General features: G+C 36.9%; 4 protein-coding genes across 6 annotated transcripts; 2 read left to right on the top strand and 2 right to left on the bottom strand.

Annotated features, from left to right (window-relative positions):
• Positions 1–2,825: 2,825 nt before the first annotated feature.
• Positions 2,826–6,162, bottom strand: LOC126617938 (uncharacterized). Its single transcript, XM_050286016.1, has 6 exons — positions 5,936–6,162; positions 4,280–4,432; positions 3,908–3,988; positions 3,662–3,793; positions 3,446–3,550; positions 2,826–3,159 (listed from the first exon to the last, which is right to left on the bottom strand). Exons 1-6 carry the CDS (start codon positions 6,036–6,038, stop codon positions 3,083–3,085), a joined length of 651 nt encoding a protein of 216 aa, XP_050141973.1. The 5' UTR covers positions 6,039–6,162; the 3' UTR covers positions 2,826–3,082.
• Positions 6,163–11,208: 5,046 nt separating this feature from the next.
• On the top strand, positions 11,209–13,840 carry LOC126619215 (uncharacterized). The gene is made up of 3 exons (XM_050287515.1): positions 11,209–11,319; positions 12,413–13,232; positions 13,529–13,840. The coding sequence occupies exon 2, from the start codon at positions 12,489–12,491 to the stop codon at positions 13,224–13,226; it is 738 nt and encodes a 245-aa protein (XP_050143472.1). The 5' UTR covers positions 11,209–11,319; positions 12,413–12,488; the 3' UTR covers positions 13,227–13,232; positions 13,529–13,840.
• Positions 13,841–13,985: 145 nt separating this feature from the next.
• On the top strand, positions 13,986–16,887 carry LOC126619214 (protein IQ-DOMAIN 19-like). The gene is made up of 4 exons (XM_050287513.1): positions 13,986–15,199; positions 15,569–15,799; positions 16,041–16,628; positions 16,726–16,887. The coding sequence occupies exons 1-4, from the start codon at positions 14,867–14,869 to the stop codon at positions 16,744–16,746; spliced, it is 1,173 nt and encodes a 390-aa protein (XP_050143470.1). The 5' UTR covers positions 13,986–14,866; the 3' UTR covers positions 16,747–16,887.
• Positions 16,888–17,009: 122 nt separating this feature from the next.
• On the bottom strand, positions 17,010–22,376 carry LOC126619213 (serine/threonine-protein kinase Nek3-like). 3 transcript variants are annotated; one of them, XM_050287512.1, is made up of 16 exons: positions 22,092–22,374; positions 21,184–21,291; positions 20,975–21,041; positions 20,673–20,738; positions 20,450–20,496; positions 20,281–20,326; positions 20,040–20,120; positions 19,890–19,932; positions 19,761–19,810; positions 19,594–19,675; positions 19,455–19,504; positions 19,194–19,267; positions 18,883–18,934; positions 18,382–18,610; positions 18,155–18,309; positions 17,010–17,974 (listed from the first exon to the last, which is right to left on the bottom strand). In XM_050287512.1, the coding sequence occupies exons 2-16, from the start codon at positions 21,267–21,269 to the stop codon at positions 17,282–17,284; spliced, it is 1,821 nt and encodes a 606-aa protein (XP_050143469.1). In that variant the 5' UTR covers positions 21,270–21,291; positions 22,092–22,374; the 3' UTR covers positions 17,010–17,281. The 3 variants fall into 3 exon arrangements, with proteins under 3 accessions (XP_050143469.1, XP_050143468.1, XP_050143467.1); XM_050287511.1 differs by having other exon boundaries at positions 17,010–17,950; positions 18,155–18,610; positions 22,092–22,376; XM_050287510.1 differs by having other exon boundaries at positions 18,155–18,610; positions 22,092–22,375.
• Between the last annotated feature and the right edge of the window lie 458 nt (positions 22,377–22,834).

Raw genomic sequence — 22,834 nt, 5'->3', positions numbered from 1 at the left:
GTTTGGTAATTATGAGATGCTGGTCCGAACGAGTGTCAATCGAATTCAAGACATGTTAATTTTGAGTTGTATTACAAAATCAATAAGTCACAAGAATTATATGTAATTATGAGATGTTGATCTAACTAGGTGTCAATCAAATTGCATGAATCTAAGAACTTTTGCTTGAATTGTATCATTTGATCTACGTAATAGAATTGATAGCATTCGAAATTATGCATGATTATACACAAATAATACTTTTTTGGCTCTCTTTAGCCCTATGTCTCTTATCTTTAGGTGGTCTTCCTCCACTAGCAGGTATTTTCAAATAACTTCATTTATTCTTGTGTGGATAGAAGGCATGCTTATATTTCTTAGTTTCAACAAACTCCTTACAAGTGTTGTTTCTATCAACTATTATCTAAAATTAATCAAGTTATTAAAGACTGGATGAAACTAAGACGTAGTGATCTTTAGTTGTACCATAAAACCAACAAGTTATATGAATTTTCAATAATTATGAGATGTTGATTCATTTCGGTGCCAATTAAATTCAAAACCCGTTAACAGTTGTACCACAAAATCCTATTATATTTGCTGTTTAGTATTATAATTTAGTGAGCAAATGTATTGTTGTACAGAACAATACATTTGGTTAAAGGTGACCTAATCGTAATCATATTTTACTATAAATTACGTAACTAAACTTGATTAAAGTTTCTTTCTTGCCTTTTGCACAGAAAGACTTGTGCTAATTACTAAATTCAACAAGGTGTGCAAAATTCAAAAGGGGAAGTTGTAATTCTAGAAGAGTGACACGTGGAAGAAGTTTAGGGCTCCAACAAAGTCAACATTTCCCCTTCATTAAGCCGTTTCTTAATTAAACAAGTTTTGGGCTTCATGACCCTTCTCTCCTCCCTTCCCTCTCTCCTCTGGCCTCTACTGTCTAAACCCAAAACTCCACCTTCCCTTACTTTTTCCCTTTGCCTCCCTTCCCCCATAAGAGCAATTCCACCCTTGGAGTCATCCCCTCCAGGCAATCTACTATTCAATCCACTCTGTGAACAGTAACTGCCTTAATGAACAGTAACTGTCTTTTGCATCTTCACCGTTGCACTTGAATAGCCCTAGCAATAGGCAATAAAATATTATTAATTTTTTTTTTACAAAATAATACTAAATAAATTTATTTGTAATTTCGGATAAGATATTTTAAATCGTTCTCGTTGTGCCACGTGTTATTTACCCAAAACGACTATTATTGGTCATAGATTTCGATAAGATTTTTATCCAATGTCATCGTGCCACGTGTTGTTATCTTTTCAAAATATTTGAAGATAGATTTCGATCAGATTTTAAATCGTTCTCGTTGTGCCACGTCTCATTACCCGTACGCGAACTATGAGTAACTTCAACCTAGCTAGTACACAATGCAACATCTTCAAGAGACGTCCAATTCGTACCTGCATCAGTAGTCATTATGTTGAAAAAAATTGGATTGAAACTTTGAGAGAAAGATAGGAATGTGATTGAAAGTAGTTGAGAACATATAAAATTGTGGTGTAAGGTAGATGATAATGAGAAGGTATTTATCGAAAAGTAGAAACATTTTTTTTTTTAATTTTCAGATTTTTTTTTCAGATTTTTTAAAATTTTTAAATTTTTTTTATTCAAATAATTAATCTCTGCCGTTGGATTTAAAAAAAAATTGAATTCCAACACTCCAGATTGTGCCACGTGTCACAACGGTAATTTTTCTTAATTTTAAAACTTTTTTTTTTAATTTATAAAGCAGAGTAACATCAACCGTTGATCTCAGATCAAATGGTTGATATTAAATCAGCTTTTTTTTTTATTACCGTTGGAAATCGGACGGCTCGTATTAAAGAGCTATTGGGATCGAACGAACCGTGGGAAGCCACGTGGCTTCCCAAAGGTCACTGCGCGCTGGTCATTCAGACTGAAAACGTGTCAGCTGACGCACCCCCACGCGTGCATGAGGGGCATGCGCCCGACACAAAAAAAATAAAAAAAAGGACCGACGCCAGGCATGGCGTCAGCCTGACGTCACACCCCTCGGGCTGAAGGGCTGTCAATCCTTCACGGGCCTGGCCCTCGGGCTCCCACCCTCACTCGAGCTGCCCAACGCTGGAGCCGAACCCACCGGCCCTCGGGCCCTTTCCTCTCGCCTATCCCCCGAGCAAGGTTCAACGGCGGACTTGCTCTAATCCATCCCACCCCGTCCTTTGTTTTGATTTGAGGACTCCAGGCCGGATATGGTTGTCAAATTTATTTTTCTCCCTCACTTTCTCTCCCCCAACCAGCATGCTACAATTCCCTCAAGGTCAAGTGTTCTGTGGCTATGACTAAAGTAGGGTATTTTACATATCCTTAGCCTCACCTTATACCCATGTGTTACTGTGTTTGTATATATTTGCAAAGATTAGTGAATAAGATTTGAATCCGGTGACTATCTCTTGGTTCTGCGTATTTGGTGAAGAAATCTGGATGTGGTGTGCTTTTGGTTGCAGGTTTGGTTGTGTGGTGTTGTCTTGGTTGATTTCACCACTCGGTCATTTTCTCTACTATTGCTGCTTAGGCAGCTGCTGGCAAGACTTTTGTGGCGATGACAGCGGCGGACGCTGTTTTTTGCAGTTAGATATTAGGGATTTGGGTTTTCGTTTTTGTTTATTTAATTGGGCTAAGCGTTTATTTATCTATTTTCCTCCAATATACTTGGATTATTTTGCCTTCCACGGTGTTGGCCCGTAACCTTATTTTAGATTAATGAAATTTACTTTTCAGGACCAAAAAAAGAAACCGAGGAAGGCGTTTTCCAAAGGTTTAAGCCAAAACAAAAGGAAGATGTCAACATATTGATGGTTCATAAGAATCTGTATACAAGTGCAATATATGGGTCATCGGGCTATGACCGTGTGTCGATCTATTTACACAAACTGACTGTATACAAACTGATGAACTGGGGAAACATCAAAGTAATTTTACAACAAAAAAATGAATCTGAAGTGAGTGAAACTATAGTATGATCAAACAAGAACAAATGTAATGCACAATCTCGGCCGTGGCGGTTTCTTGCACCCTACTTCCTCAGAATCAGACCCACAGACACCATCGCTACAGCCATCAACTGGAACTTTCCGGGCAAAAACGACGTAGCTGGAAAACGAGGGGAAAAAAGGAGAAGAAAAAAAAATCAGCATATTGTGTTATTTGAGTGCTCAACATGGCTGAGTTATAGATTTTAGGTTTTATTTTCATAGTTAATTACGAAGAAATGTCGACTTTTGAAACCTCAAGCCCCTTGACCAAGTCTTGATCCTTATTGTTAATTAGAAATTAATCTAAAAATAACATGGTCATCGAACGGGCTTTTAATTAGTTTGCCTTAATCTCAAGTCTAAAATTTGATAACCCAAAAAGAACAAACAAATTACAGTCTCACCTTGACTATTGTCACTCCCAGAGTTAGTGGTGCTCCCAGGGCTAGTGGAGGAATTTGAGTTTGCAACCTTGATTCCAAGGCTCGCACAGTCACTCTGAAGCGTGCCTGAAAGATTACGAAAAAATTAGAGTTCCTGTCACTGTCTCCAGCTTCTCGAAAGTTTGTTAATTATGTTTTAAACCAGAATTAAGACAAGTAATTAGTTAGAGTTCATACATTGATTGTAGCAGGGGAATAATGTGACATTGAGAAGATTAGTGGCGCCGGAGTTGCATTCACAGATGGGGGTGTAATGGTATGTACTGTTCCTTACGCAGTTACCTTCTCCGCAGTAAGCCCAGTAACAAGCTGTTTAAACCCCAAAATTTTGAGTTATTAGTAACAAATTAATAATAACCAAGCGATTAATTTAATTATGTGAATTAATGGATGAGATAATTGAGCTGGCTTAGTGGTAATTACGTTCAAAGGCAGACAAATTGCGAGGGACTTCTTTCTGAGGAACTGGAGGTGGAGCGGGCTGGCAGTTGTAGTTCAGTGTGCCTGCGAAACACGAAAAATTAGAATCGATCCTAAGTGACATCCTGCAAAACAAAATCTTGCTCCTCAAGTTTTATTCGAGAGGGAGAGAATTGTTAAAGTCCCAAATCAGTGGTGGGAAAAGAAACCAAGGGGTTTAAATATGATTACTCCACTCTAACTAGTACCGAGACCTTTTGTGGTAAAACTCCACACCTGACGAATTGGGCAGGTGTTAAAGGCGAGGACAATATCGGTATCGTTAGAGTGGGGCAGGCCCGACGATCCAAAAATCCAACAAGAATTAGAGCTTACAGTTGGGGATGACACAGGGGAGAAACTTCAAATCATCGTCACCATCACGCGTTCGCTTCCAGTTAGGGTCGCACTCGCACGTGAAACCTAATGGTTCGTTTATATCAAATTTGCATGTTCCCTTTCCACACTCAACTTGATCACATATTTGAGCTGTAACAAGAAGAAGATGTGTAAGAAGAAAGAAACCAACTTATATATATAATAGGGTAAAAGATTGTTTACTATCCTCATGTTTCGTGGTTTTCAACATTTAGTACATCAAGTTTTTTTTTGTCTCAGATTCATACCTAAAATGTAAATTTTGGGACAGTCTCATACATCCATTAGTCAAACTGTTAAATCTGCCGTTAATTGTGACGTGGTACCCATGTGAACAATGACTGGGCGCCACGTGTCGTCCACGTTTTTTTTTCTTCTTCTTCTACTTCTTCCGACTGCAATTTTTTTTTCTTCCTCCTTCTTGTTCTTCCTTCCTCCTTCTTCCTTCCCCTTTTTCTCCTTCTTCCTTCTTCTTCCTTCTCCTTCTTCTTCTTCTTCCTCCAAATCTAGGGAATTTTTTTTTTCTTCTTCTTCTTCTTCTTCCGAATCTGGGGAGGAGAAGGAAGAAGAAGGAAGAAGATGAAGGAGGAAGGAAGAAGAAGAAGGAGGAAGGAAGAAGGAGAAGAAGGAGGAAGAAAAAAAAAGTTGCAGTCGAAGGAAGAAGAAGAAGAAGAATCTTCTTCTTCTTCTTCTTCTGAATCTGGGGAGGAGAAGGAAGAAGAAGGAAGAAGATGAAGGAGGAAGGAAGAAGAAGAAGGAGGAAGGAAGAAGGAGAAGAAGGAGGAAGAAAAAAAAAGTTGCAGTCGAAGGAAGAAGAAGAAGAAGAAGAAGAAGAAGAAGAAGAAGAAGAAGAAGAAGAAGAAGAAGAAGAAGAAGAAGAAGAAGAAGAAGAAGAAGAAGAAGAAGAAGAAGAAGAAGAAGAAGAAGAAGAAGAAGAAGAAGAAGAAGAAGAAGAAGAAGAAGAAGAAGAAGAAGAAGAAGAAGAAGAAGAAGAAGAAGAAAGAAGAAGAAAAAAAAAAACCTTTATCTTCCCCAGATTCGGAGGAAGGAGAAGGAAGAAGAAGGAAGAATGAGAAGAAGGAAGAAGGAGAAGAAGGAGGAAGAAAAAAAAAAGTTGCAGTCGGAGGAAGAAGAAGAAGAAGAAGAAAGAAGAAGAAAAAAAAACCGAATCTGCAACCCAAATTCGGAGGAAGAAGAAGAAGAAGGAAAAAAAAAAAAAAAAAAAACTTCCCCAGATTCGGAGGAAGGAGAAGAAGAAGAAGAAGGAAAAAAAAAAGTTTCAGTCGGAGGAAGAAGAAGAAGAAGAAACATGGATGACACGTGGCGCCCAGTCATTGTTCACATGGACGCCACGTCACAATTAACGGCAAATTTAACAGTTTGACTAACGGATGTATGAGACTGTTCCAAAATATGAATCTGAGACGAAAAAAACTTAATATACTAAATGTTGAAAATCACGAAACATGAGGGTAGTAAACAGTCTTTTACTCTATATAAAAAGAGACTATACATGTCGTTCATAAACATCTTCTCTTTGTTTGTCGAGCCTACAGTGAGTTACAGACAAAGTTTGAAAAAAAATCTGTTTTGGAGATAAAATGAAGTGCTTACCGGCAATAGTAGGAGCTAAGTTATACGGCCAGTCCGCGAAAGCAGCGATGGGCAGCGCTACCAGAAGCACAGCTAAAAAGGCTATGGACTTAGAGAAAGCCATTTGTATCAGTTTTTTAAAGAGAGAGAGAGAGAGAGAGAGAGAGAGAGAGAGAGAGAGATGGCGGGAGAGAGAGGGAGGGAGGTTTATGTGAAGATGTGAAGGGTTGTTTCTAACGAGGCTTGGTTCTCTCTATATATATAAAGTTTGAAGGGTTTCGAAGATTTCTTAGAACCCAAACAAAGAAAATTAAAAGGATTATTTATGTATTAAATCAACAGGCTTATGAGCTTAATTAATAATTGATTAAGATGGAAAATTTGAGAAGGTATCAAAGGAGACGAGAAGCTTCCGATGGCGGCCTAGTTTGTCGACTGGAAGAAGGTTCCATAATATTAAAAAAAAAAAAACGTGAAAGGGGGGTGTGTAGTTGCCAATTGCCCACGTTAAAGTTATCTTCAATAAAATCGGATATTTCTTTGGGTCTACCTAGGGTTTCCCAAAGTCAGCACATACTAGATACTACCAGAACAAAGAATCATTCAGGTTTTAATCTGTTTATGGAGATAATCACCTTTCAAATCCTACCATTTGATGACAACAAAAAACCATAGAGTATGGTAATTATGAGATGTTGATCCGAACGGATGCCAATTAAATTCAAGACTTGTCGATTTTTAGTTGTATCACAAAATCAATAAATTACAAGAATTTTATGTAATTAAAGATGTTGATATAAATGAGTGCCAATCAAATTCAAGACGTTGATATGTAGTTGTAACTTGTATCACAACAAGATATATAAATTTTTAATAATTATAAGATTTTGATTCACTTCGATGCCAATCAAATTTAGAATCCGTTAATAGTTGTACTGCAAAATTATATTATATTTATAACTCAGGATTGTAGTTTAGTGGCAGATGTATCCCTGTACAACACAATCATATTTTGCTAAAAGTTATGTTAACTAAACTTGACTAAAGTTTATTTTTTTCGTTTTGTAGAGTTCCAAAAGACTTGTACTAAATTCAACAAGGTGTGCAAAATTCAAAAGGGGCAGTTGTAATTCTAGAGGAGTGACATGTGGAAAGAAGTTGTTTTGAGCTCCCCCAAAGTCAACATTTCCCCTTCATTATCATTAAAGCCGTCTCTTAATTAAATAATGGCCACAAACTATAGAAGAAAGAAACCGAGGAAGACATTTTCCAAAGGATTAAGCAAAAACAAAAGGAAGATGTCAACATATGGATAAAGATGTATTATGTGTACTTTCATTTTTTTTTTCCCTTTGAAAAGCAAATAACTGGTGACGAATCACAATTATTCACCATTTTTAGATTCAGAGGAGGTTAGTTGAGAATTTCATTGATCCACAGCTTACAAAGTATCGAATTCAGGACCTCCGATTTTTTCTTTAGTGAGCTGTGGTTCGCACTTTTCCACATGGCCACTTATCAGGGTTAAGATGTATACTTACAGAGAAAAAAAAAACCTTTAAAAAAATCTATCGCAATGGCATTTTCAGATTCATTAAGCTAATATGTGAAATAAAACTTTGTTGTTGTTGTATTAGTTTTCTTATGCTTGAAAAATTTTGCACGCACAAAAGTTGAAAATGTGCATATTCTTCTTCTTTTTTTAATGAGAAATATAGAAACAAGACACAAATATAATTGTGCCTAAAACCAAGGTCTAAAATATCGATGATATCAGAAATATAGGTAGTCCAAAAACACGGAAATTTCGATGGAAATATCGGGATATTATCGATATCGATAAAAATTGAATAAAAACCACAGAAATTGTAAGAAAAACATGGAAATTTTTATTGAAACTTTGCAGAATGTTTATTTAGTCAATTATCTATTAGTTTATCACAAAAAATTGGAAGGAAATGCATTGCATGATAGATTTAACTGATTTAAGTTGATTATATAGCGAGCTGGCAAATATTGTGAGTGTAAAAAATATGCAGTAATTAATGAAAGAAGTTTAAACATGCCATAATCATTTATATATAATGAATTAGTACAATATTTTACACTTTATACATTACATGGTAAAATACATGAGTGACTTAGTACCACATAGAGTTCCTATCAAGGTCTAAAATATCGATAATATCGGAAATATCGGTAGTCCAAAAACACGGAAATTTCGATGGAAATATCGGGATAATATCGATATTTTAGACCTTGCCTAAAACCAATCATGCGATACTATTTTTATTTGATTAAGTTAAAGAGCATGACATTGTGTAACACGAATACAATCAGCTTGCATCGTGAGAAGTTAGGTCAAGTTAATATCCTCGAGTTAAATTAATATTTGGGGTGGTTGAACATGAAATAGCTAAATTCATATCCTTGAGTTGTTACAAAACCATAGTCAATATTAAATCTTTTCTAAAAATATAGTTTAATGATGTTAAGTTACATGCAGTCATGCATGATCCTCGCGTCACTAGGAGATATATTATTTTGTCTAACATGGTTGGCTTAATCCTAAGAATATAGAAGAAAACAACGAGAAGTTAACGAAATTGTAAGTCAAACACTCATAAATTATAGGCCCGAGTCGAACTTTCAATTGCTTCGATTTGAATTATTCGGCGGATGCTTTATATATTATATTATAAACCAAACCATATCATTGATTTGCTCACAAGTAGGGTTTATGTTTATGAATTCAATAAGCAGGGGATTATGCTAATTAAATGAATTGACACATGTTCTTATCAACTAGAGAGGTTCTTTTGTGTAGTTGGTGATGTATGAATATAAAAAACGATAAATCCAGTCATTCATAATAGCTAGTTTGCTAGTTTATTAATTTCCAATTAATTAATTTAGATCAACTTAATGTGTTCCATTTGGCAAGGGCTTTTGTTAAAATGATTTGATTAGAAACATGGTAAATTTTTTATTAAATGAGAAGTGTTATTGACACTCCAAAAATCTTATTATACACTCCTCACAAGTGTATTTTTCTTTCTAAATATAGAAAGTTGGAGTGTATAATGAGAAATTTCGAGTGTCAATAACAATTCCCTATTAAAAATCTAAGTGATACAGAAAAAACAGTTGGAAGTGCTTTTTTAAGGCTATAGGTATGGTTAGAGGAAAACAATGAAGAGTATACTGCCGATTTGCCCCCTGAACTATCACCCAACTTTCGATTTCCCCCCTGAACTTTTTAATTGGAAAATTAAGGACTTAAACTAATTTTTTTGGCCGATTTGCCCCTTGCTGTCAATTTTTCATTCATTCCATCCAAATTTTTGTTAAATGGAAGCATATGCACAACATGTGTGGGTAGTTCGGTCGCTTCATTCTTTAAAATAATTGAAAACCTTAGATTTCTAAAATATAAACCTATGCAAATATGTGTGATTCTATAGCTTTTGTATTTAAAGGTCTAGTGAAATGACACTTTTGTCCACAAATGAGAGTTACGTGGTTTGCACATGATAAGAGTTAACGTTAATTTGGATGAAATCTATGAAAAACTAACTGTAGGGGGAAATTGGCCAAAAAAAATTAGTTTAAGTCCTTAATTTTCCAATTAAAAAGTTCAGGGGGGAAATTGAAAGTTGGGTGATAGTTCAGGGAGCAAATCGACAGTTTACTCAAACAATGAAAGACGATGAAATCGAAAGTAAAATTAACAAACGGAATTGGACGGTGAAGCAAGGAGACTCAAAACGACGTCGTTGTGAATAAGTAATTTTCCAACATCCCTGTTGTAAGATCTCATTTGCCCGAATAAAAAATTGTCCTGAAAATCTTCTTCTCTCTTTTAAGTAAGAAGAATTCAAACTCAAAATTTATAGTGCAAAATATATACTTTTAATCACTTAAACTACAAGTTTATTGTCTCTCTTTCAACTATGAACTACGTATGATGTTTGAATAACTATTTATTTTTATTTGGCGTGGGTGAAGAGGTAATAGCCACGTTATTTATTAATATCCTTTGAGTTCTTAAAACCATAATATGTTGTTATATGTAGTTAGTTTAAAAAATAGTTAAATGATGCTTGGCCTAAACCCTAAATCTTCTGCACCAAAAACTTTATGTGGTCTCTCTTCAACTTATCTCATTTGTTGACACCTAATCATTCATTTAAATCTCGCTTAATAGAGTACAGAAAGGTCAAAAAAATTTTGAGCGTAGAAGATTTAAACTCGCATGATCTTGCATCAGGTAAAAACATTATTTCATCGAAGAATATACAGGTACTTGTTCCATGTGAGAAGAACACAGTTGATGAAATAAAGTCAAGCACTCATAAATTATAGACCAAACCACATAATTAAATTGCTCATTATTAGAGTTCATGTTTTTTTTAATTCACTAAGCATGCTTATGCTAATTGATTAACAGACAACTGTTCTCAATAAGTGGAGAGATTCTTATTTGTAACTGATATATATCCATTCAAATCTATTTTTTATATGGCAACGAAAGATATTCATACGAAAGGTCATTTTATTAGAGATGTAATTGGTCATACGCAGATTGAAAGCTAAGCAGTGGTAATTCTTGAGATACTGATATATATCCATTCATATTTATTCACATTTATTTGATGGTCATAGACGAATTGAAAGCTAACCAGTGTGTAATTCTAATGTGATAAGAGATGTAAATATAAAGTAATATTATTCAGTTATATGCAAAATTTCTTCAACTTGTGGCAACTAATTTCCAATTTGGATCAAATTAATGTGTTTCGTTTGGAAGCATTTTTGTTTATAAGAGTTTTTTTGTTAAAACTTTTATTAAAATTTTTTTTTAAGACGAACAAGATTTTTAAAATTATATTTCCAAACGTATTCTTAAGCATTTTTTTTAGCAAACGATATTATTCACATTAAGGGGGAACATGGTGAACTAAGCCTCATAATTGACTATTAATAATATGATTCAAATTCGTTTTTGACAAGAATTGTACATAAGACTTCTCACTTATAAGTGATAAAAAATATCACTATATCGTAATACTAAGTGTCTTAAGTTGGTAAAAACTGTTTTTAGCAATTTTAGAAGCACTCGCAAATATACCTATTAATTAAGGGATTAAACCTTGAGAAACAAAAACTTCGTTTTCTAGTTTTGTGCTCCACCTACCTTTGGGCCCATATGTGAGGCCTATTTGGAGAAGACCATCATACATAAGCAGGCCAAGCCCAACTTGAACCCACCCATACTCTAACCCGTAAGCCCAACACCCGTTTATCATTTCTCATCATTCGCTTTAAACCTTCGAACCCTTTTCTTCCTTTCTCTCTCCTCCTCTCTCACTCCTCGGTCCGGCGCTACACAGTCGAGCAAGCTGGTACGTCCTCTCTCTCCCCTTTTCTTCGTATATTTGATTTTAATACTGAGTTTGAATGGATCAAAGGTTTAGTTCTGATGGTTGAAAAGATCAATTTTTTTTTTTGAGATTTATTTCCTGTAATTTGAGTTACAGATTGTTTTAGTTTCATTGCATTTCCGGGTTGCAGTTTCAATTTTTTTTTTCTGGGTTTATTTAATGTGTAATTCTCTAAGCGTTTGACAAAGAAAGATTGGGGATTTTTGTTCTTCTCCCTTTTGAAGATGCAATGTTAGCCTGTGATTATTAATTAGGTTTTAAAAATTGGGAATGAGAAGGAAAAAAAAAGGTGTGAATCTTTAGATGGTTTGTATTTTAGAATTTAAGCATATAGAAGTAGTTTCATTGTAGCTAGATGTTTCCCTAGTTCAAATTCTGCTTAAATTCGATCCCGAATATTTGTATTTGGCTGTTGAATTTGTAAATTTTGAGCACAATACTGTCAAACTTTAGTCTTTAGAAACAAGAAATGGAGTTTGTAAACTAATTGATTTGTGTTTTCTAACAACAACAACAAAGCCTTTTCCCACTAAGTGGGGGTCGACTATATGAATCCTAGAACGCCATTGCGCTCGGTTAGCGCAATTTCGTTCAGGATTCATTATCATAAGGATTCGATGTAAGATGGGAGTGCTGACTGTCGACTACCTGACGACCACCCCCTCCTCCTTTATCCGGGCTTAGGACCGGTAATGTAAGATAAACTTACACAGGCGGGAGTTGCTTTGTGTTTTCTAACAAATGCAAATTTTTGTAATGTTACGTAATGGGACTTTCGATTGAAAGTTTGAATCTGAAGTTAGATCTTTCCGTATCTTATGAGTAGGAGTATGCTAGTGTTGTATTCAGAGCTAAGTAAAGTTTAAGTGAAGTCTTAGTTTTTTTCTTTCGATTCGGGAATAGAAAACTTAGTTAAGTTGAGTAACAATGGTACTTCTTGTTTGTCTCTTTTTCTGTCTGTAATATCGGTTTTTCATGTGGGCAGTTGGATTTGGTGAAATGTGTGAATAATGTTCTTTCGTCCTTTGATAATCTGTTTCTTGGTTTACCATAGTGACAGGCAATTTAAGTTAATTGTAGAAGCAAGACATTCACTGTATCCTGCTGAAGAGCTTAGTGGGTTTCAGAAAATGATACGAATCTTAAAGATTAAACCTGTGACGTCTTTCATTGAGTCTTCTTCAAGCCATAACTTTCTTCAGAGATGCTCTGTAAGTGGGACGGCAAAGGGTAAATCAAAGACAAAAGCTGCAGGACCACTGAAGCGGTCAAAGATCACTGTGAAAAGGGGTAGTGCAGCCCCTGCTGCTAAAGGTGGAGGAGGTCACATAAGTCCGGCGGAAAAGTTATATGATTCATGCTTAAATGCCCCGACACCTGTTAGGTGGTTACCACCAGTACTGAGAAAACGTGAAATAATGCGAGAGAAGATGGGACTTATTAGCAAAGAGCGACAGCGTGAGATTGAGATGCTGAAGAAAGATAAGGGAAAATTGGGAATCCCAGAAAAACCAACAATTATTGGAACACCTGGTTTGGATTTGATATCACTAGGTTTGGTTGATGTGGAGAAGATACCAAAATATAACCTGACTGTTGAAGACGGTAGAAAGCTTGCAAAGGAGTATAGCAGGGTCTTGATGAGGCATCACCGTGCAAGGCAGGCAGCAGAGTCCACACTGTTGCGGTTGAAGAAGGAGGCGATTGAGGCATTGCCTGAACATTTGAAAGCAGCAGCATTGGTTCCAGATCTTACCCCGTTCCCAGTAAACCGGTTCATGGCAACTCTGACTCCTCCGATTGAAGGTTATATTGAGAAAGTTAAGGAAGCTGCAAGAAAGAGCAGTGCGAAGGAGAAGCTCAGATAACTGGAGGTTGATTTTTTTCTTTTGGCTCCTAATAGTTTACTTCCCTGCTAATTTTTTTTTTCTTTCACTTCTGGGATGATAACTTCTTTTCGGAGATTTGATTGATAAGTTGTGAATCTAGCTTTGAAATAGTTTACCTCTCACGCGCACCAAAACAATCTGCGTTTTTTAAATAAGCTTGAGACTTAGCCTGTAGAAAGAAAAGCCATGCGGCATTCACTAGGTTCCATGTCTCTGCTCGCTTAGTTTTGCCAGTTTTCATTTCTTTTCTCGTTTGATATGATTTCATGTTTCTTATGCAGATGGCGTTATGCTTGCGAGGTAGGAGATCGTTTGTTATCAGACAACCAGCACTTACTGAAGTCAGAAGAGAGCTAGTATTTGAATTCACGAAGTCAGCGTGTTGGTGAGGAAGCGATGAAATGGTATTGCGGAATTAGATCTAGTGCTTCGGTCTTGGTTATTAGCAATAATCTGTTTGAATGCTTTCGGAAATTCAATGTCGGATAAGTTTAGTATTTTGACCTAAATTGTTGAGTTTTACATGTTTGCATGATTTCATGATCTGTATTGAACGCATTAGAAACTTTCTGTGCAAGTTCCAAGTCTTTTAAGATTGTGTAAGGTGTTATGTTAGCAATGCTGCAATGGCCGGTTCGGTAAGCAATCAACGACGGCCCTGATGGGGATGACAGCCTAATGGGATTTAGGACTCGTTGAGATTGCTTTTGTAAGAAGCACTTATGCTCGTTTTTTTTTAGTATCAAAATCATGGTGTTTCTTGCTAAAGAACTTGGAAGTGCTCCTTGAAGAAGTATTTGACGGGTGCTTCTTTAGAAAGTGCTTATATAGCCCTAAGGTGCTTCTAACTTTTAAACTGTCAAACGAGTTATAAGTGTTTTTGGTTGTCAAACAATCTCAAAACGGGCCCTTAGAAGATCTGAAAAATCATGAACTAACAAAGGACCCGTGAAATATTAAATCGAAATTTGATCACACACCATTTTTTTTCCTCCTACATACATGTCTCTCCTATCTTTTTTATTTTTAGCTGTTGGATTGAATAAATCAAATGAAAACAATAGACATGATTAAACATAGATGTGAGGGAGAGAAAAAAGCCGTGTAGTTATCATTTTCTCTGAGATCCAAATTTTGAAGTTTATAAAAATGTGATTGGTTAGAGGAAATAAGGGATTAATAAGTCCATTGATGCCTCGATTTGATGCAGCCTCCTCCCAAAAAACCAAATTCTAAGCAGTTGACATTTTTATTACTTTAACAAGGGAGGAAATTAGGAATCTTTGCCTATCCATATGAGGGTGGCAAATGGCTTTCTCAGATAAACCTCTGCTGGCCAAAGTGATTAAATATTCAGCAAAAAATGACCATGCCGGAAAAGCACTTTGAGAAAAAGCCATGCAGACTGTTGACGGTTGTTTTTAATATACCAACCATCCACACAGTCAACTAATCTTAATCATATTTTATTTACACAAGTAAGATCATTATACACACACACACATATATATATATGTATATGTGTATGTATGTACATGTATATGTATATATATACTCCTCCGTATGAAGTGTAACACTATTTTTCCTGTGGTGCTATAAACTTTTAGTGACAGTTGAAGATGGGGAAGGCAAGCAGATGGATCATAAAGTTCTTGGTTGGAAAGCAAGAAAAAAAGATTAACGATGCCCCGAAAACTAAGGTTTCGAATGAGTCTTCATCTACCGCTTCTGCCAGGCCGTCGGTGAACCGGCCAGGGACGCCGAAAGTGAAGAGAAGGTGGAGCTTTGGAAAGTTGGCAGGCAAAGAGGCGTCCCACAGGGTTACAAGATCTGTTGATTCAATTGACATCTCTAAGTTGTCACTGAAAGTTCAGAAGAATCATGCCGTGGCACCAAGAGATGTCGAAAATGCTGCTGCCACAAGGATTCAAGCTGCCTTCCGTTCGCATTTGGTACGAATTTCCATCCAAAACTCTACAACATGTTCACGAATCCGTAAACGATTATTTTCAGTATCATTCAAAATCCGATTCTAGATGATTTAGTAAGCATCTTTAATGGGAATTCCGGATTCTGACTCCTCGTGAATTCAATTCTTCCTCATGCAATAACATATTAGTAAACATGTCATAAAAAGTTGTGAACATCAGAGAGTACGCTAACGAACGTACAAACAATGGAAAATATTATTGACTCGAAAGCCTAAACCCACAAGAAAACCAAACAATAAAACAAACCTAAAATACTAATATTTTCCAACATAAGATTCTTAACTCCAAATCTATTTATTTTGGTAGTCATATTGGTTATGTTGTTTTCAGGCAAGGAAGGCTTTACATGCCTTGAAGGGTTTGGTGAAGTTACAAGCACTCATAAGAGGTCACATTGTGAGGAAACAAACAACTGCTACGATAATGCAGATGCAGGCGTTGATGGCGATCCAGGTTAGAGCGCGGTTTAAGCGAATTCAGATGGTGGAAGAAGCACAGAGAGCTAATAAAAAGCAGCTGATCATTCGAAGAGGCCACCCTCAGGACAGTGGAGTTCATAGGGTAAGTCTCCTCCTTCAGTCCGAAATGTTTCCTATTCATACTATCTGTGCTAGTTTTTGTTTTGATCTTAGCTTCCGAAACCCGAGTGAATTTTGCATCAGAAACCCAATTCAGCCTGATACAAACACTCGGGTTTCGAAATCTGAGCTCCTCAAGAAAGCATTTTCTGATAGCAACCAAACATGAAGTGATCGTGGTCCAAAAAATGTACCATGCTTACAATGTGGTCTTGTTTATGCAGAAGTCAATAGATTTGAACCCGAATGATGTTCAAAGAGTTGCGAAAAGCACGAGTGGACACCTTAATCATTCACAAGCTGCAGGGAGGTTTGAGCATGGCTGCTCAACAGTCTATTCAGATCGTCTTTCCATCTCAAACCGGCATCACTACGAGGAATCCTCTTTTGCAACAGTAAATAGTCCCTGGAATTATCCTACTGCATCCAAACCAAAACCAAGAAGACACTCTTTCGCTCATCAACCCCAAGATGACACAGACTACGAGGACTTCGCATTCAAGCCAAATTACATGACCAACACGAAATCTTCCAAGGCGAAAGCTAGGTCACAGAGTGAACCAAAGCAGAGGCCTGAAGGAAGCTTGAAGAACAGAAGCAAGCAAACAGAAGTGGATGCAACACTAGTTGCCATGGAGGATCAAGTGCTGAAACGTTCATCTACGCAGTTCAAACCCAACGGTCAGAAAAGCCATGATCCCTGGTTTGTTAAGCTCTACAGATCAAGAAGATTGTTCGAGGACAACAAGCATGCTTCCGTTAGCTCGAGTACTGTCCATTCCTACTATCATGAATCTCTTGCTGCATATGAGGTAAAACTTTATCCTAATGGACAGAACACTGCAGGTTTTTATCGTTGATTTCTGCATTTTTCGTAATTGTCTAATTTGTTGAATATTTGATTTGCAGCCCCATGTGAATTTGTACTAACAGAAAGGGATGCTGAAGAGCTCTTCCAGACTGATATAGAGTATGCAGAGTCCTACACATCAATGTATATCAAAATGTAAACGACAAACGTTTTAAGTGGCTCAAGTTCACCCGTTAAAATCTGATGGATTCTTCAGCGCACATTGATGTACTCTAGAATTTTCGTAGCATGCATTTGCACTACTCAAAAGAACTTTCCTATGAAAGATACCAATAACTAATAGTATTGGTTCATGAAGTTCATTGCCATTTGAGGACAATAATTGTATCAAATACCATCATTCGATAAATTTCCAACCATTTCTTGAGAGAGAGAGAGAGAGAGAGAGAGAGAGAGAGAGAGAGAGAGAGTTAAGCCATCACAGTTTACAAACTAAGTTGAATTCATGGTGATAATGAATTCCTCTTCTGAGATCATAACCTGCAAAATCAGGATCTATCTAGGAGCCTAATTCCTCTTGAGAAGAATGATAACCGAAAACTCGTAACTACAAAAATAATTCGAGTTGGAATTATAAATACATGTTGCAACAGCTCATTGGAATTGATCATCCTGGTTGACAGTATTTTGCTTGATGCTTTTAGCCAACCAAATAGCAGTTTCCCTAGGAGAGACCTTCCCTGGCCCAAAAGGCTTCAGCAACACCCCAAGCTCGTCATATCGTTCGTTCTGGAGCAATCTTGCACTGAATTCGAGCAGCCCTTCTAAAGCTTCAGCCCTTTGCTGGAATGATGAAGTGTCAAACTGCCGGCGGCGTGTGTTTGATGAGGTCCGGCTCGATGCTCCAGCAGTTGCATTTTGATCCGAAAATCCATCACTTTGATTGTCTGGTGCAGCTTTGAACATGCCAGGTTCTATTCCCTGCCATGCACCCGTGAAACTAAGTTTGCGAGAGGCTCTGTCGTTTGTCTGAACTGTGCATTTGTCTTTCATCATTGAACGGTCACCATAGTGTGGGGAACCAGACGAGCCTTGCACAGAGGGTGATGAGGTTCTATGGATAGGCAGAAACTGTTCTTCGTATAATTGTTCTTCATACGAGGCTAATGGGAATTCAGCTATCCTGTCAATTCGAGGGGAATTGACAGAAACATCGGGAGATTTAATACAGTGAAGAACATCAACATTGGGCCAGAAAGGGGACTGTTGAGTTGCAGCTCTTGCTAATGGCAATGATGCTCTGCGAGTTGTACTCACCGTCTTCTGCGGAGTGCGTGAAACACGAAGCTGGAAAGATGAATTTTATAAACTCAAACTATTAGACTAGCAAAAAACTTGCTGTTTAGAAACTAAAATATTTTGCAAAAGTATAGCTAGTGCTTTTATGCAGCTAAAGTTTGTTTGAGATAAACTTGCACTTTTTGTTTGAGAGAGAGCGAGAGAGAGAGAGAGAGAGAAATATCTTACCGATGCACGATTCTTTGGCTCCATAAATCTCTTGGGAGTGGCAGAAGCTTTTGCTGGAGTAACTCGACTGTTGACGATATTTGAAGTTTTGGAAGCAATTGGTTGCTTGCGTATGGCTGCTTTTCTATAGGTGCCAGTGCCACCAACAGAATGTCCTGCCAATTCTCGATTCAGATAATTTGACCTGCCATGCATTTCTTGGGTAGAGCTTAAGGAATCTTGCTCACCTCCAGATATACTAGGATTTAAAGTCCTATCATTGCTGAATGTATGCCGCTTCTCCTGGTAATGGGGAGTGGAGAAAGGAACATCTTCTGGCTCTGAAAATCTTGTTTTCTTCAAGTAACCGGTGTCAGGCCAGTTGACCGCTAAAGTTCCATGTCTGGGGTTATTGAGTTTGAGATGAACCCGGTGAACATGAGGCTGAAGGACTGGGTGAGCAAGCAGCTCGGCAGCCTGTCACAATAGAAACACTTCAAATGAGATGAAAAGTTCGAAAGATGTGAATTGTCACAATTCCTAGGAAATCTGATTCTACAGGAATCGGACTAACCCGAAAGATATGCTTTTTATATAGATTGTATAAAACCGGTCATACCAGGCAACTCTGAATTGATAATACGTATTCAAAATGTTTTGAATACAATGCTTTCGAATTCATACGAGGAAATTACAAAATTATTGCCAATCAAATAAACCGGACTGCACCAGAGGAGAAGTATACGTACACTTGGCCTGAGTTCTGGGTTTTTCCGAAGCATGCTTTTAATAAGTGTTCGGCTGAAAATAGAAATACTGAAAGTGATTAGATAAGTAATATTCACTTATGAAAGGCAACTTAAACACATCCGCCTAGAAACACGAGGTAATAGAAATTCAGGCTATTAAAGCATCTGTTAGTTTTGTCACTTGATTTTATCCTTGCACAATTCAAAATGTTTCGCAAATTTTTAATGATCTTATGCAGTAAGGAAGGCAGAACGTGCAATGGATATTGAATGGCCACCAAAGCCAAACGAAAAACCAGATAAGGACTCACAATGCACCAGTGTACTTTGTGGGAAGGGGAGCCACTATGGACCTGTTAATTTTGTTAATCAGTGCTTGTATATCCTGTTAAAGAAAGAGAAAAGAAATACGTAAGAAAAAAAATAGCTTGCAAGAGAAAAAGGAAACAATTTATAAATGCAGAGGAATATAAAACATTTTCTTTAAAAAGAAACTGATTAAGGAAACACACACAAAGGAGGTAAAGCAATGCATCTCTGGATATCTGAAATATGAGAAATACAAAACTTACAAACGCTTTAAAGGCGGCTCTATGAGAAGCCATTTCATAGATGCAGCATCCTGGATCAGATATGTTCAGTACAATACATATTGCAGCTAAAGAAGAACAATAATCGACGACAAAAAATTCACACATATTCAGTGCTTACCTAAGGACCAAATATCTGATTTTGAACCATACGGTATATCAGCAAGAAGCTCAGGACACATATAGCTAGGAGTTCCAACAACCTTAATCAAGAGAGAATGATTCTTAATATAGATAGCTTCAAGATGTTGTGAATATGAACTTCAGAAAAGGACCACAGTTACTTACCGAAGAGGCAAGATCATCCGAAGTCAACTTTTTGGCAAGTCCAAAGTCACCTGCTCCAACGTTTATCAATTGTTCAGAAAAATTACACTCCGCTTATGGAGAACTGTAGAAGATAATAGGATCACTTACCAAGGCGTATGTCTTGATCTTTTGTCAAGAATATATTAGAACACTGAAACAACCATGGACCACTATTAGTACAAATTAGCTTCAGGGAATTCGAAAGAAGATAGCAACACCCATCGTCCCAGAGTGCACAGGACAAAAAATGTCACTAACCTTGACATCGCGATGAAGAATATGATTCCTGTGCAAGTAGTCGAGCGCCATCAGAAGCTGGACAAGCCACTTACAGAGCTTCTGAAAAAAAGTTGATATCCATATTAGATGATAGGAGGCGAAATTACAGTTACGAAATGCATAAAAGCGACTATGTGACAGGAATGTGTTTTTAAGAAAAAAAACAATTTTGCAGGAGGAGAAAACAAAGAGAAAAACAAGAATTGAAGTAGCTTCAAACCTCTTCAGGGAAAAGAAGACCATTGGCCTTTTTTATAGCTTCTGCCCTGAACCACACAGAAACACAGAATGAGTGCCTGGCAAATGATATGCAAGCCTTCAAGTCAAAGCAAATGAATATACACATTACACATATAAATATAAGAATTTTAGCATGATACAAAACTTACATGTCTCCGCCTGCACAATAACCTAAAATAATGCACACATAGCAACCCTGAAAACAAGGGGTATGAACCAAGTTTAGGCCATATCAACTAGCTAGGCTACCATAACTCCAATGTATCCAACCGGGAATTAATAAACAGATGCAGCAATATATCAGATACAGAAGAAAAGGAAAAGTGCACCACCGAGCACAAATACACTAGATACAGTTGTGGGCAAATGTACCTTTTCCACCCAAGAATCTTTGTACTCCACAATAAATGGATTTTTGAATTTGGAAATGAGCTCCATCTACACAAACGAGGAAAGTTGTCAATCTGGAGGTATCCGATATACATAATAAAGCCTGCAGCAAACTCAATTTTTTTCTTTCCATGTTTTCTTTTAGTAAAGTCGTCTAGAAAATGAATGAGATTTATTGGGTATGGAAGATTATCCATTGAAGCCCGAAAAGAAATGGACGATTAGCAGCACACACAAGTAATGTGTTTAGTTCCTTGAGACAAATATTAACAAAGAATACTAACCTCCTGGTGTGCAGATCTCCGTGATCTATCAGTCTGGCGGGCAAGGCGAATCTTTTTCAACACATACCTTCATATATCAAAGAAGCATAATTAACTCTGCCCCAAACTTCGCATCACCATACAATAAGGAATAGTGGACCAGCTCATGTTCCCATGAAAGTAAAAATGGATTGAGGTAAAGAAGAAGGAAAAGTAAAATCCAGTCTTACTTCTTCTTTTCATGCTTATGCCTGACAAGAAGCGCAGAACCAAAAGCCCCCTTCCCAATTTGCTCAAGAACTTCATATTGCTCCATGTTTTAGACTAAAAACTTTTCACTGAATAAAGAACAAAATGGTTTTAATTTCATATACATTCCCAATAGCGAAACCAATTCTTTTTTATTCTCGGAATGTACTTTGACACGAATCAAACGTAGCATTTCGGCAGCAAGGGAAAGCTCCACCATATGTGAAGTTACTCAAGATTTGCATAGCTCGGAAGATTGCAGTTCTATTTTTCTTGAGAAACAAACAAAGTAAACGCAAGAGAAAAACAATACCTTATTTTTCACTCAAGAAAATTGATAAGCCCTTGAAAGCAAAATGTGGTCAGCAATAGTTACCCTTTCAACTACTTTCAGTACAAAATTCAAGTCGACAACCCGAATTATGCTTTCTTTCTAGATGAATGTCCGGTTCTTTAATGTTGAAAATCAAATGCGGTAAAAAGCAGCTGAAATTACATAAACATTTTACCAAAAAGAAGTAAAAATTTGAACTTTGTGTCCAAATTATCCAATTAGCTCAGCCAAATGGTGAATTTATCCTCAAAACCAGATCCCAACAGTAAGAAAAACCATGAATAGCACAATATAATTCTCTCTTGCTCTCTCACATTTTCTCAGCAACCAAACAATGTAATACACACAGTAAAAACTAAGTTCAAATAAAGGAAAAAAACCGAGTAAAAATGATAAAAATTAAGCAAATTGCTTCATATAGAATGGAAAATGCAACTCAAAACTAAAAACCCAAGTCAAAATTTGCACTTTGATGTCAAAGAAAAAGAAAAGTCAGAGAATTTAAGCTGGAGAGAGAAAGAGGAGAGAGAGAGGGGGGGGAGAGATTTGGAGGACCTGAATGTAGAGTGAGTGAGTTGGATCGAAGAGATCACAATGCAGGTGAGGGAGGAGACATTTCGGGTGGCGGCAGGGGAGTAGGAGCTGAAAACGACGTCGTCACAGGACCAGTAGAGCAGGGAGCAGAAAAGGAAGAAGAAGAAGAAGTAGAAGCTGCAGAGGAAGTTGCAGTAGTTCTTTCCCCCATCCGCCCATTTGGGTTTTTACTCTCCAACTCCTCGACAGACAAACTGTCAACTTCTTAAGAGAGAGAGAGAGAGAGAGAGAGAGAGAGAGAGTGAGTGATTGCATTGCATTGCTAAATTGCTATCTAATAAATAGAATAAAGAAATGCTAAGAAGATTCAAAATCAAGCTTCTTTATGAACTCTCTGACCGCTCATGTTTTCGCAGTAATATTTTATAATATTGACATAAAAATTAACGTTAAACTATAAGGTATAAGATAATTTATATAGAGTTATACTTTGAGACACTTTCTTTTGACACGAGTATACCACCATGTTTTGTGCTAATGATACAATATTAATTATAACGTTTATTTTACATAGAGTAAATTGTAACAATAGTTCCTCAACTGAAAATTCATTACCATTAGTCCCTCATCTCATCAAAATGTGTAGCTATGGTCATTTTCGTTAACTTCGTCAAACTTTTGTCAAAATGAGTTATGTTGGAAAGACAATTGCTACAATTGGGGTCCCTCAACTCATCAAAATATATAGTTATAATCTTTTTCGT

Source organism: Malus sylvestris, chromosome 4 (genome assembly GCF_916048215.2).
Source record: "Malus sylvestris chromosome 4, drMalSylv7.2, whole genome shotgun sequence".
Classification (NCBI taxonomy): Eukaryota; Viridiplantae; Streptophyta; class Magnoliopsida; order Rosales; family Rosaceae; genus Malus; species Malus sylvestris.
Note: the sequence above shows the minus strand (reverse complement) of the source record. Positions and strands in the feature narration are given on the sequence as shown.